At 36.1% G+C, this 13309-nt stretch overlaps 2 protein-coding genes across 2 annotated transcripts in view; both read left to right on the forward strand.

The window, feature by feature from the left end:
- card11 (caspase recruitment domain family, member 11) overlaps positions 1-3965 on the forward strand; it is a 33116-nt gene extending 29151 nt beyond the window's left edge. The window contains exons 23-24 of the mRNA XM_065261698.1: positions 12-127; positions 1331-3965. Coding sequence (XP_065117770.1) covers positions 12-127; positions 1331-1535 — 321 coding nt within the window. The 3' untranslated portion in view covers positions 1536-3965. The remainder of the gene's footprint in view (positions 1-11; positions 128-1330) is intronic.
- Positions 3966-10178: 6213 nt separating this feature from the next.
- The window catches only part of gna12a (guanine nucleotide binding protein (G protein) alpha 12a), a 36582-nt gene continuing 33451 nt past the window's right edge, over positions 10179-13309 (forward strand). The window contains exon 1 of the mRNA XM_065261814.2: positions 10179-10948. Within this exon, the coding sequence (XP_065117886.1) occupies positions 10628-10948 (321 nt within the window). The 5' untranslated portion in view covers positions 10179-10627. The remainder of the gene's footprint in view (positions 10949-13309) is intronic.

Below are 13309 nucleotides of genomic sequence, written 5' to 3' on the forward strand. Positions count from 1 at the left end.
TTAAATTTTAGAATAAGCACTGTCTATTGGAAGCTGATCTGAGCTGCGTGAAAGACCTGCTGAGAAGAGAAATCTACCCCATTGTGATCTTCATTAAAATCTGTGAAAAGAACATCAAAAAATTAAGGCAAGCAGTCATTCATCCTGCAAAAAAATCTTAAATGCGTGTTTTATCTTGAAAATATATAATTTTTTAAAATCTTTGTTCGAGATTAAATAGGGCACCCTTGGTTTAATATGTTTATACGTTGTGACCCTGCCTGTGAAATCCAGACTAAAGTCTCATTATCTAATAATGAAAGTAGTCAAGTTTGATTTCAATCTTTGACATGACCTTACTTAGTCAATATTAAACATATCAAGATGACTAAAAATAACTCTGGGTAAAAGTTCATCAGCGACCCACACTCTCAGAAAAGTGATCAAAAAATGCTCCCAAGCTGTCACTGGGGCAGTACCCTTTAAAAAGTCTAATATTTACCATTTATGTACAGATATGTAAACATCAGGCATCAACATGTACCTCTGAGGTACTAAAATGTAACCTGTGCTACCAATATGTACCTCTGAGATATTAATATATACTTTTTAGGTGCAAAATTGTACTTTTTGAAAGGGTACCACCCCTAGATATCAAGGTTTTATTTTTTCACAGAATGTTCTTGTCATTATTTAGAATGATTTTAGTTAGAAAACAATAAATCACAAAAATTTCTTTATTTTAATATAATATTTTAACTCTTTCCTCACCATTGATGAGTTATCTTGTGAATTAAGTGGTGACGCTTCCCTGACGAGTTTTTACGGAAATCCATATTTCCGCTATTATCCACTAGGTGGTGCTCTTAACCAACTTATAAAACACTAAAGCTTCCATAGCCTGGACTGGTCTGGGAACCATATGCTAATTTTCTCGTATTTGAGGCGTGGTTTGCAAACGCCCAGAGCCGTTTATTGGCCCTCCCTAATCTGTGATTGGTACCCTATTTAAGGAGCAAAAAAGGTCCATAGTTTCCATGCTAAACTTGCAGCGTGCATAAATTTGCGCCAACGCGGCATGGGGGAACCCAGGCTAAAGCATCCACTGATCCTGTAATATTATCAGCTTTTTGTTCAAAATTTGGTACCTTACCCATATTTGAGAGGTGATAAAAAGTTTTTTTTAAAGCAGGGGGTCTCTTTAATTTAATATATTGTATGTTTATATATTTAAAGACATTTTTGTAGGCATTAAACTTTTGTGAAAATCATAAAAAATGCTGGCGCTGACTGGCAACTTTTTTTTAATCGCTGATATGGCAAGAGTTAATATTTGCTTTTCTTCAAACAGAAGGCTCCCACTGCGAGTAGACTATGAGGAGGAGTTTTTGAAGATGTGCCGCTCCAAAGAGAAAGAGCTGGAGACTCTGCCTTGTTTGTATGCCACCGTGGAGCCGGACTCCTGGAGTAGTGTGGAGGATCTTCTTAAGATCATTAAGGACAAGATTTTTGAGGAGCAAAAGAAGATTGTCTGGGTCGAACAGGATCTGCTCTAGGTGGGCTATTGTAAACAAATTGGAAGCACAGGATAGGGATCCACCCGTGATAACGGTGCAACGGGGTTAATGTTGTGTCTGCACACTGAAACACGGTCTGGTACCAGCTCTGGGTAAATGTATCCAACACAGGAACAGGAAGTGACTCTGTCAAAAGACGCAGATGGGCTGGGTGTGTACAAAACAAATTATATAACACATGAAGAAGGAATTGTATCATGTGATGCCCCTGAGGAATATATAGTAAGCAGTTCTTACTTCTCTTTAAACAAAGCCGTTGTGACTAAAACACACCTTGCACCGCCAACTGCATTTTGCTTCTAAACACAAACTTATGTGAATGACTGTAAATGCTTTTAGGGTTGCAATATACAGTATCCACAGTAAATATTTGAATGATATATTTAATTACTTTATTATTTCAGACAATTCTTACGTACATATTTATTTTAATATAAACCCACCGTTTATATTATAGGAATGTGTTTGTTGAATGTGATTGTTAGCCTTCAAGTGTGTCCGTTTCCGCTGCCAAACAACCTGCTTGTCAAGGTTTTAAATGCTGCATGCTGTAGTTCAAGGGCATTAAATTTGTTTAGTTTTTATGTTGACATATGTTGTAATCCTTTAGGTTTTATTTGTAGCTTTATCTTTTCTAGATGTTATCATAAAAATGAGGAGTTCAGATGCAAGGGCCTCTAAGGGCGTCTTGACACGTTTTCTTGTAAGTTAGCATTTTTATCAGGCTTTTTTGTTTAGGTTCAGTAATTTCACTTTAATGTCGAAGAAAAAGATATCAGTAACTGACATGCCTTATTTTTTACAAATGTCAATTCATTGGTATTTAACAAATTTGACCGTCTTTCGCTGCAAAACCCTCTAAGTGCATGCAAGCTCCACAAACGATTGTAAAAATTAAGAAACTAATCCACACATAAGGGTGCGCTGTTATGCATGTGGCTGCCACATTCGGGTTGTGTTCAGTATTGTGAATATATTGTGTCCAAATACTCACAAGGGACCCAAGTTTGACTCTAAACGGGGTCGCACACCGTGAATCTAAAAACAGAACTTTTCTTTGAATGTACGCACACTGGCGGTGGCTGTCCGCTGTGACTCAAGATGCTGCTCAAATCCCTGTCGCGCCACTCACATAGTTTAACATTAAATAACATCATATTTGTCCCAAATCATTAGCGATTAACATTGGCTGCTAACGTATATTTTGCACTTTGAAGTAGATGCTATCTGACAAAGCTATCGCTATTTAATGTGCACTTCCGGTGTACGATACTTCCCAGTTGTCCTAGATGCGACGTGGGCGCTTCTCATCCGGTGTGCGACCCCCTTAAGGGGTGGTTTCCAGGACAGGGCTTAGATTAATCCAGGACTAGGCCTTAGCTATTTTAGGACATTGAAGTATTTTTATTTGACCTTTATTTAATCAGGAAAATCTCTCTGAGATTCAAAATCTCTTTCACAGACGAGTCCTGACCTAGCGAGGACAGCAGTTTTTACAAACAAACCTTACAAAAAACAATAGTGGTTTGCATCTTAAAACACAACAATGGCACTGATATACTGTAAGTTAAGACATGTATGTACAATGTGTTTTTAAAGAAATGCAGGTCAAACATTCATTTTACTAGGATAAAATCTCCATAAATCATCCAATTCATTTTACGTGCACATAGAGGAATTTGCTGAAAAATCCAATTTCGCGTTTAGCGAATTCTGCGTATTAGTATTTCTGTATGGTCCGAGGTCAGGATCAAACAGATTTAAAGCGAAAGTGTTCGATTAAAATATATTACGTGTCGAGAGCATTCTGTGAATATCATTATCTCGATTTTGACGCAGGCGGCGGTTAGCCGCTTTTGCATCTGTGCTCCTCAAATGATGTCTTTGTATAAGAGTTGTTTTTTGTCATTTCTGATGTATAGCCAAAATCCAAACACCCTCTGTACAGATGACTGCCTGCCATCCAAACATTTCATAGTTTATGGGTATTTAAAAATAGTTTTAGATAAAGTATAGCACGCCATACTGCAGTACACAGCTGTCAGTGATTGACGTGTCATGGCAACTTCCCTACTACCCTTCTGGTGGTCTCTGTGATTTAAACATACAGTAGACAAATGTATATAATATATTTATTGTTTAGGTTGATGCTTTTTGTACCAGACTCTGGATTGAACTACAGATCTTTATATCTGCAATTTTTATTGATCCCTAAAATATGCATATTTGTAAATGTGTAATTATTCATGTCAGTGCCTTACATGTACATCAAATCCCCCAAAAGAAGAATTTTTTTTACTTTGTTTTGTTTACATGTAAATTATATACTATAAAAGACAGGAAGGTATTTTATGTAGCCGACACAACAGTGCATGATGTGTTTTATATAATAAATGACTCTGAGCTGCAGCGTTTATGTTCTCTGTGATGGTGCTGTGGTTAAAACTATAAGCGCATTTTTTGCTGTAATTTTTGGAGAAAATAAAAAATGCACAGCGTGCCATAGAGAAAAGGTGACACATTTTTGCTGTTGAAATGAAAACTGAAAAACAGTAAAAAGACTTGAAATGTGGAGAAATCCTGGACAGAGTGTGTCATGAGCAGCAGCGGAAATTTCAGTTGCTCTCTGACAAGCAGACGTCTTTATGTGGTGGTGATAGCGGTTCTTCTCAGAGCAGCGTCACTTGCAGACAACAACTCTTGACAGTAAACCAACTTTCCACTGTGATTGTAAATACCATTCAAGGCGCTCACGTATCGTTCTCAGTTTACTAAAACAAGTAAACATTTAATGTCATGCATTTCAGACAAGACCGTAGGTTGAATTAGAATGCAGCAAGACCGTTTTTGTCAATGAATTTAAAAATAGTCTCTCACTTTATACACCAGTTCACCCTATAGTTAAAGAAAAGCCATTATTTTTGTTTTGCAGAACTAAATCCCCCATTTTAGTTTGTTTAAGTCATATCATTATTTACCGCTTTTAAGATCACTGCCTGCAAGGGTATAAGGGGAAGTAAGATATGAGAATATAATTTGCACATCAATGCAAATGCATTATGCTTAAAATGTCTTGAGCAAACACTTTTGGTTTCTGCATAGACGTGCCTAGTGTCAATGCATAATACTGTTGTGACCTATGTGCTTTAGAGATAGCGTTATGTTAATACATATACAAATTATTTGGATTTGTTATCATCATGTAGCTTTTTAAAACCACAATGTGAACATCCAGCCCACCAGACAAGCATTTCAAAGACGCTCTGCTACCCTCCACAGTATTGTTTTTTTTTTTTAATGCATTGCTTATACGGCTTACAGTTTCTTATATCGCTACAGGAAGCTGCTCACATCTCTTCACTGTACAGATGGTTACCGATCTGTTAAATGGGGCGTTTTTGCATCCATCAATCAAATCTGTAAATGGCGCTGAAGCCGAAATGTGACCCTAGACCACAAAACCAGTCATATAGTTAATACATTATCTGGAAGTTGAATAAATAAGCTTTCAATTGATATGGTTTGTTAGGATATAGGACGATATTTGACCGAGATACCATTTGAAAATGTGTGCAAAAAATAGCAACAAAAGTTCTTAGCAACTGCATCTACTCAAAAAAATAAAAGTTTTATATATTTACCGTGGAAAATGAAAACATATCTTCATGCAAGATAATCTTTACATAATATCGCAAGTTGTTTTGTGCTACTTAAGACTGGTTTTGTGGTCACACATGTAATCTGATTGACTGAATGCGTCTGCCACGAAGATCTGAACTTTGGACCGTCTTTATCTCGCCGAATGGTATTGTTTCCTAATTCACCCACGACTCGTCCTTTGTTCTGAGAAGCTTAAGGATTTAAGCTTCACTTCTGGCTGTTTACCAGAGCGCAGATGAATTTGTTTTCCGCACGGTTAAATACGTCTCCAAATGTGTAGAAAACTTGGTTTTCTTTGTTACAGTTGTTCACAAAAACACATTTTCAAGATCATTGCTTTGATTAGAAAACCTTTGCTCATCAACTGCACCCTTGGAAGGTGTTTAATGTGTTTTGGGGAGACAGTAACAGAAATTTCAGATTAAATGAGCTCATCACAACGAATGGACCATCAACAGCGTGCAGCTTTGTTGTGTTAACATTACCTCTTTTGAAGGAATACTTTTATAGGTAAAATACACTTGTACAGCTTGTATTAGCTTGTTTTTAATCTCTGACCATTGTTGGGTCTAGTATGAACAATTTCTGCGTTAATTTAACACCATGGCTAGGTTCATTCCTTTTTGACCCAACATCCAGCTTGTGGATTGTAACAAAAAAAATTATTGTGACCATCAAGTATGGATTATGAACACAAACAGACTTTCATTATTAATGACACTTTCACTTGTTCGCGTATCAAAAAGTGGCATGAATTTAATGATGCTGTTTTATTTATATAATTATATACATTAATAAGAATCTTTGTTTCCAGCCACAGAGACACAACATGCCTGCTGGGTTTAGTTTATTCTTATCTCATCTAATTAGGCCAGATGAAGCTTTGAAACGCATACTGATGATTTCACATCGATCCACTATCTGCTAAGGGAATTGATGTGGATTTTGTCAAATATTTGCCAAATATTTCAATTAAATTGTTTGGATGTTGGCTTTAATAACAGAACAAGTCTGATCCGTATGCAAAATACATAAACAGTCACTCTAAAAAATGCTGGGTTGTTTTCAACCCAGTGTTCGGTCAAAAAGAGACAAATTAACCTAGAAAATGTTTATATGTCACACAATAAGGGGTTAAAACAACCAAGCATTGGTTAAATTAGAATTCAACGGTTTGGGTAAGTTCCTCATTGACCCAACGCTGTGCTGAAAATAACCCAACATTTTTTTAAGCGAGCATACAGTTTCCATTCAACGTAATATGCAAAATAAAAAATGTAGAAATTATGATCCAAAACTGCTTACAAATAGTGGTTGAGTGATTATCATTGCTTTTTTTAATGGACATCAACATACAATTTAAAAAATGCGGAGTTAGTTTCAACCTAGAATTGGGTCAAAAAGAGATAAACACAACATGTTGAGTTGTAATCGATCATGCTGCTGGGTTGTTTTCACCTATTGTTGGGTCAAATACAAACATGGGTCAATTTAAGCCAAAAGCTGGTCCCTTTTTGACCCAATGGTTTATTGTTTATAGTGTATACATTTAATTACTGTAAACAAATTTAAAATGAATGACCCACCCATACTGTATGATCGAAGCCCTTTCTTTCCTACTCTGTCCTCAATTTCTCCCTCCGCTCTTGAGCGTAGTCAAAGTATGGATGGCATTGGTAGTCATTTAATATTTAACCTGCAACAGCAATGAAGTGCAATTTAGCCAATGATAAGAATGAATATTTGTATATTGTGTGTTGCTTTCTGATTTGGTGATGAAAACTTGTAATCACGGTTGTGTTGCTCTCTGAAAGCCTCTTCAGCTGCGTTTCGTCCGGATGTTGATTTCATCTTTTCTCCAAAACCCCAGTCCAATTAACCTCCTGCTTGAAAATCAACTTGAAAGCTTTTCCATTAAATATTTTCCATGTGCACATTAACTCCGCAAACAGGTTTAAGAAGCACACATTGGGCAACAATAATCAGAGTTTTTTTTCTATACTGTGAATGGCATTGAATAATCTACTTGAGCGAGGAAAGAAAAAAAATTGTTGCTATTTATATGCTAATTTCTCTTTTATTTCACGTGTTAGTGGTCAGTGGCAACAAAATTAGGCCGTTCTATATTTACTTGCTGTGGTTTTAATAGGAAAATGTCTCTTTGTGGTGCTTTGCAATTGTGATGGGCATTTAAATACGAAAAGACTGTAGACAATTATTGACTATATATGCACTATATATATATATATATATATATATATATACAGCAGAAAGCCACACTAATGATTACACATTTCTTCTTTGACACAGAGTTTTAATAAATGTGCTCATTATATGCTTACCTGTGCGTGGGGCTATACACTTTGCTTTTATTTCACTTGTTTACATTCATAAATCTAACAGACAGAGTTCATTTTCATATAAACAAGTGATGCATATGCATGAAGAAAACATGTTTCAATAGAAATGCATAGGCTAACACTGCCCTCTGCTGAATGAACAGCTATTTTATAATTTTTTAAGCTAAGGCTATAAGAGCCCCTCAGACAGAGATATGATGTATGTCATTTTTGGGAACAACAGCGCTGATGGATTTCTAATTTTGAATTTTCCAAAGCATTATCAATCACTTCAAAATGTAAAAAGCGAGATACAGTGTGTTATTTACAGTTATTTACCATTCACTCTCTCAGAAAACGGTACAAAAGTTGTCACTGATGGTACATTTTTAGAAAGTCCTCATATGTACCATTTAGGTACTGATATGTACCTTAGAGGTACCAATATGCACCTTTTGGGTACAAAAGTTCTTATAGGCCTACCTTTATACTAAAAGTGTTTCTATCCACCTTACGTATTATCAAACCAGTGGAGAGATATCTATTTCAAATAATCTTCAAAATCATCTATTTAAAAAAAACAACCCATGACACTGGATGGTAACGTGTGTTCCTATCATAAAACGTATTTGAATTCAATCTCTCGTATTTTCATGAGTACTTTACAGAAAAAATCTGGTCTCTCAATATTGACTGATATCCACTCTTAAAAAAGGCTCCTGAAAGGTTTTTTTATGGTGTATGTTTTTTGTAGTTGACAAACAAATTCTTCTGACATTTTTTAATCAGTATGTGTGTGTTCCCCAGGTTCAAACTCATGACCTTTTGCACTGCTATATTGCGAGCTATACTTTAAAGGGTAAAAAAAGACTTCTATAATAAAGTGTCTGTCTTATATGATATTGCTGTGAAGAACCCTTTTAACACCTTTATGTTTAAGACTGTTGGACGAAATCAAAAACACTGCATATAAAGAGGAAGGTACCTATCTATTCTTATAGCCTTATAGTAGGATAGTTCCTGAAATAAAGCCGGTTTTAATTAAACCTTCTCACTTTCCATTGCCAGCCTTTATCTTAACTAAACAATCTGCTGGAGGTTCAATAAAAGTGATGTGGAATCTCCAAAGTCCGGCTCATCCAACAGGATGTTGTACTTCCCCAGATGTGAACAAGTGCCCTTATCATTCTAAAGGAAAGTGCTTGGCTAACATACAGTAAACTGTTTAAAGATTTTGATAACATTTCTGTGGGGTTTGTGGAATTTAAAGCTCATTCTGGGAAGCCGATTCAGTTTAAGAACATTTACCTCGTCTCAAATGACTAATTTAGCGACGACTCCCTCTTGAAATGAATGAAAATCATTATGTGTGTGTTAGATGGTTGTAGTTCTTCAGTTCAATTAAAGATGCACTAATGTACTTATGACCTTACCTGCTGTGTATACCGAGGAATTGTTGACTAATGATCCTAGGGACAACCATTAATATTAATAAACAACAGTTGCTCTACAGAATATGTCACTGTATTTAGTTATTTGTTTAGATATAATGTGTACAAAATTTTCAAAATGCATTAATTTCCAGTGACTTTTTTTTTACAAATAAACATATTGGTTTCTTGTTAAATTTGTTCCATGCATTAACCAAGACATCTGAAATAAAACTGAAATATTTGCATTTTTCCATCTGGAAGATTCTATCACCCAAAAACTGTAAATCAAACCAATGACTATGGCATTGTAGTGCCATGTGCAAACAAGACTAAAAGAAAACCAATGAAAAGGGACATTTTACAAAACTTTTTTAAGTTGTCAAATAAATCTTTGGTGTCCCCAGAGTATGTACGTGAAGTTTTAGCTCAAAATACCATATAGATCATTTATTATAGCATGTTAAAATTGCCAATGTAGGTGTGAACAAAAATGTGTCGTTTTTGGGTGTGTCCTTTAAAATGCAAATGAGCTGATCTCTGCACTAAATGACAGTGCTGTGGATAGTGCAGATTAAGGGGCGGTATTATCCCCTTCTGACATCACAAGGGGAGCCAAAGTTACTGGGTTGATCTTTTTCACATTTTCTAGGTTGATAGAAGCACTGGGGACCCAATTGTAGCACTTAAACATGGAAAAAGTCAGATTTTCATGATATGTCCCCTTTAAAAAATGTGCGGGTGTTAGTAAGTCCAGCAGGTGGCGCTCATTCTGTACTCTATCTGCGTCCTTAGTATATTGGTGTAGAAATACAACGGTCATTATAACAAGATATTAAACTACGATCTTTTTTCTTTGTAGGCCTAGTCATTCAACTTCCCAGGGTGCTTCTGACAAAAAATATGGGTGTAACTCAGGCGTCATGTTTAAATGTATAGCCCCCTATATCACAACCTCCTTATAGTCACCATATAATGTGCCTCCTCTACAAAACAAACTGTACAGACAATAAAATATCTTTTTTGGCAATCTCTTTTGATGTGTTATATGAGAAGTTTGAACAGTCATGAGACACACATAAGGGGCCACAGTAGTACATTTGACACTGCTGACACCGGAATCCCCCTCCCGTTATAAACGCCCATTGATCCTCTGGCGCCCCCTCTCGGCACTGAGCTTCACAGCAGGAGGGGCTTCAGGGAGTCCAATGAAAGAAACTTCCCAAGACTGAGGAGAGGAACATCACAAAGTAAAGCGCGCTGTTTCAGCATTAACTTTTGGGACTTACGTCGCTTAAAAAGGAATATACTTCTTTAAGCTACATAACATTTATCAGCAAATCATTGATTTCTGTTTTTCCACGAACAGCGGATCGGTTTGGTAGGCAGCCGGACACTTTTGATGGACAAAAGTGGTCACTTTGTCGGGGAAGGACCTTTGGTTAACTGGTTTATTTTAGCTTTATAATGGAGCAAATATCAGTTAATTCTGTTATTTATTCATTTGGCGACCATGAGTAAGTGTTTTTGGCGGTGAATGGTTGATTTTATGTAGTTTTTTTGTGAATACGCATAAACTGAAGTTCTCTGGGACTTTCATGAATACATCATTTGGTCAGTAAGTGTGCTGAATTTGTAAAGGATGGCCGGCGTGGTGCGCACCCTCAGCCGGTGTCTGCTGCCCGCTGAAGCCGCGCACGATGACAGGAGTAACGGGAAAGAAAGAGCCCGCGAGCGCGACCTCAACCAGGAGCGCGAGGCGAAGCGGCGCAGTCGAGAGATCGATGCGATGCTCGCGCGAGAGAGGCGCGCGGTGCGGCGTCTTGTGAAGATTCTACTGCTGGGCGCGGGAGAGAGCGGGAAATCCACTTTTCTCAAACAGATGAGAATCATCCACGGCAAAGAGTTTGACCAGAAAGCGCTGCTCGACTTCAGGGATACGATCTTTGAGAATATCATCAAGGTAACGAGCACAGCGCGCTCACCGTTTACTTGTTTCAGTCAGATGGCATTGTTGTCTGTGACGTCACGAATGGTCGTTATGTTTGGTGGCATTTTTTGCTCTGTTTATGTTTTGTGTAAATATAAAGTATAATATATAATAAAGTAAATCTTATGGATAAGTAATTTATAATTTACAATCGTAATTCACCAAATGAAAAACTATTTTAGTATACTGCAATATTTAATATAGTAAACTGTAGTAATAAAAGTATACTACTACAGTATAGCATACAGTTGACCAGTTTACTATAGTTAACACTACAGAATACTATACTAAAATAATTGAAAAGGGGTAGTAATTATATAATACAGCTAGTAAGTACTAGAATACCATAGTATTTACTACAGTTTATCAGTACACTATAGTTATTATTACTGCTACAGAATACTACACTTAACATTAAAAAGTTAGTAAAAATTACAGAAATATACTACACTTTACTACAATTTACTACAGTTTAATATAGTAGTTACCAAATAATACTACAGTCACAACAGTTTATCAATTAACTATAGTTAATACTACTGAATACAAGTATTAACAAAGCATAGCAATTACTATAATACAGCACACTACAATTTACGACAGTTTAATAGTAAATACTACAGAATACTTGAGTATTGCACAAAAATACACACTATAGTACACATTATCAAAGTGTATACTACATTGTACTATAATATACTATACTAATATATAAATACTAAAGTATATATTATTATTATGTAATGTTCATTTATAAGTATTATTTTGATGTGAATCAAATACATTTTTTAGTGTATAAACTTTAATTTGAAAGACAGACATAAATGAAAAACAAACAAACGCACCTTTAGTGATTTTGCCAGCAGATAGTGTCAGGTCTGAGGATGATATTTTGCTTACTTAAAGTGTGGAAGAAGATTCTTCACATTTCATCTGCCTATGCCTACACGTCCAGATCAGCTTATGTTTAGTTAAATAGGGGGTCTGGACAATGGCCAAATCTATTGGTAGGTGAGTCCAATTGTTTTTGCCTTAAAGTGCTGTGTTAGTCATGATAATGATTGTTTCAGGCATCTGCACAAAATAAAATCCTGAGGGATTATTCTTGAGCCATTTCCCTGTTAGCATGTCTATTTAAGATGCCTGTGTTTAATAACAGTGGCTTGACTCACAGCTTGTAGTTAACGGGAAAAGGAGTGAAAATGTGTCCCAGAATGTGTGTGCGGGATGAATGCCTGAGGCATGTTGGACTTCGAGGGGAACACAAGAACAATTGGGATTTCTCGTAAAACAAAAATTTTGGACAAATCAGTAATCAGCAAACTTTTGTTCGACATGCAGACTAGTAACTTAAATGTCATAATTAACAAAGGATTGAGCTTAACTATCTTTGCCATAAGCAGTACATTAAGTCACTATGTTTTGTTGTGTCTACTAACTTCATCTCTTTCTCTGTTATGAACAATCCCATTGTATCAAAGAGTCTCTACAGCTGTCTCTGACTTATCGCTGGGATCAGCTCATGTGCTTTCTGAGCTCACGTGTCTTTGGATGTCTCAATATATCTATTTACTTCTGTTATTTTTCTTGTTGTGTACTCTCTGCTCTTTTGCTTGTTCCTCCTTATCTCTAAACAGTTTTTACATTTGCCTGTGGGAAGTTTACTGATGGCATCTGATGTGATCAGAGCGAAGCCATTGAGATAAGATGCTGATGCCGTAGGAAAAGCTCTTCTGCTACCCCCCATGTTACAATGGATCTAATGCTCTTTTAAAATGTCTACATAGCCCTATTCACACAGAGATTATGAAAAATACACAGAAAATGCATCCGGGAATCTGAGCGTACATTCACACACATACCGTAAAGTTCCAGTAAAGACACATGCAGGGCTTGACATTAACTTGACATTAAATTTTTGTTTCACTTGTCCATGCACAAAAGTCACTTGTCCGGGTAAAGATTTATAATATTATGTATTTTTTGTGTTTTGCTAATCAGCCAGGGATTTTTCATAGGGGTGGCCAGGCAGGGGCCAGCAGTTACTCTGGGGTGGCACATAAAATCTCTATCATACGACCTTTAAATACTATTAAGTATTATAGGTGCATTAATTACAATGATGTATAACCAGCCAACATACAATTGCTACAATAATTTAATTTTAATTAAAATGAATTGAGATTAACATACAATTTATAGTCATAATTCAACCTAATGTTTTTATTTTATCAAATAAAACTTTTGAAATTTACTTTGAAACCAGAATTTATATCTCCAATTGCTGAAAAACAAATAGAGACCAGAAAATCACGTGAATTTTGTAGGCCACTG

The sequence above is a fragment of the Paramisgurnus dabryanus genome, chromosome 3 (assembly GCF_030506205.2).
Source record: "Paramisgurnus dabryanus chromosome 3, PD_genome_1.1, whole genome shotgun sequence".
In the NCBI taxonomy this organism is placed as follows: Eukaryota; Metazoa; Chordata; class Actinopteri; order Cypriniformes; family Cobitidae; genus Paramisgurnus; species Paramisgurnus dabryanus.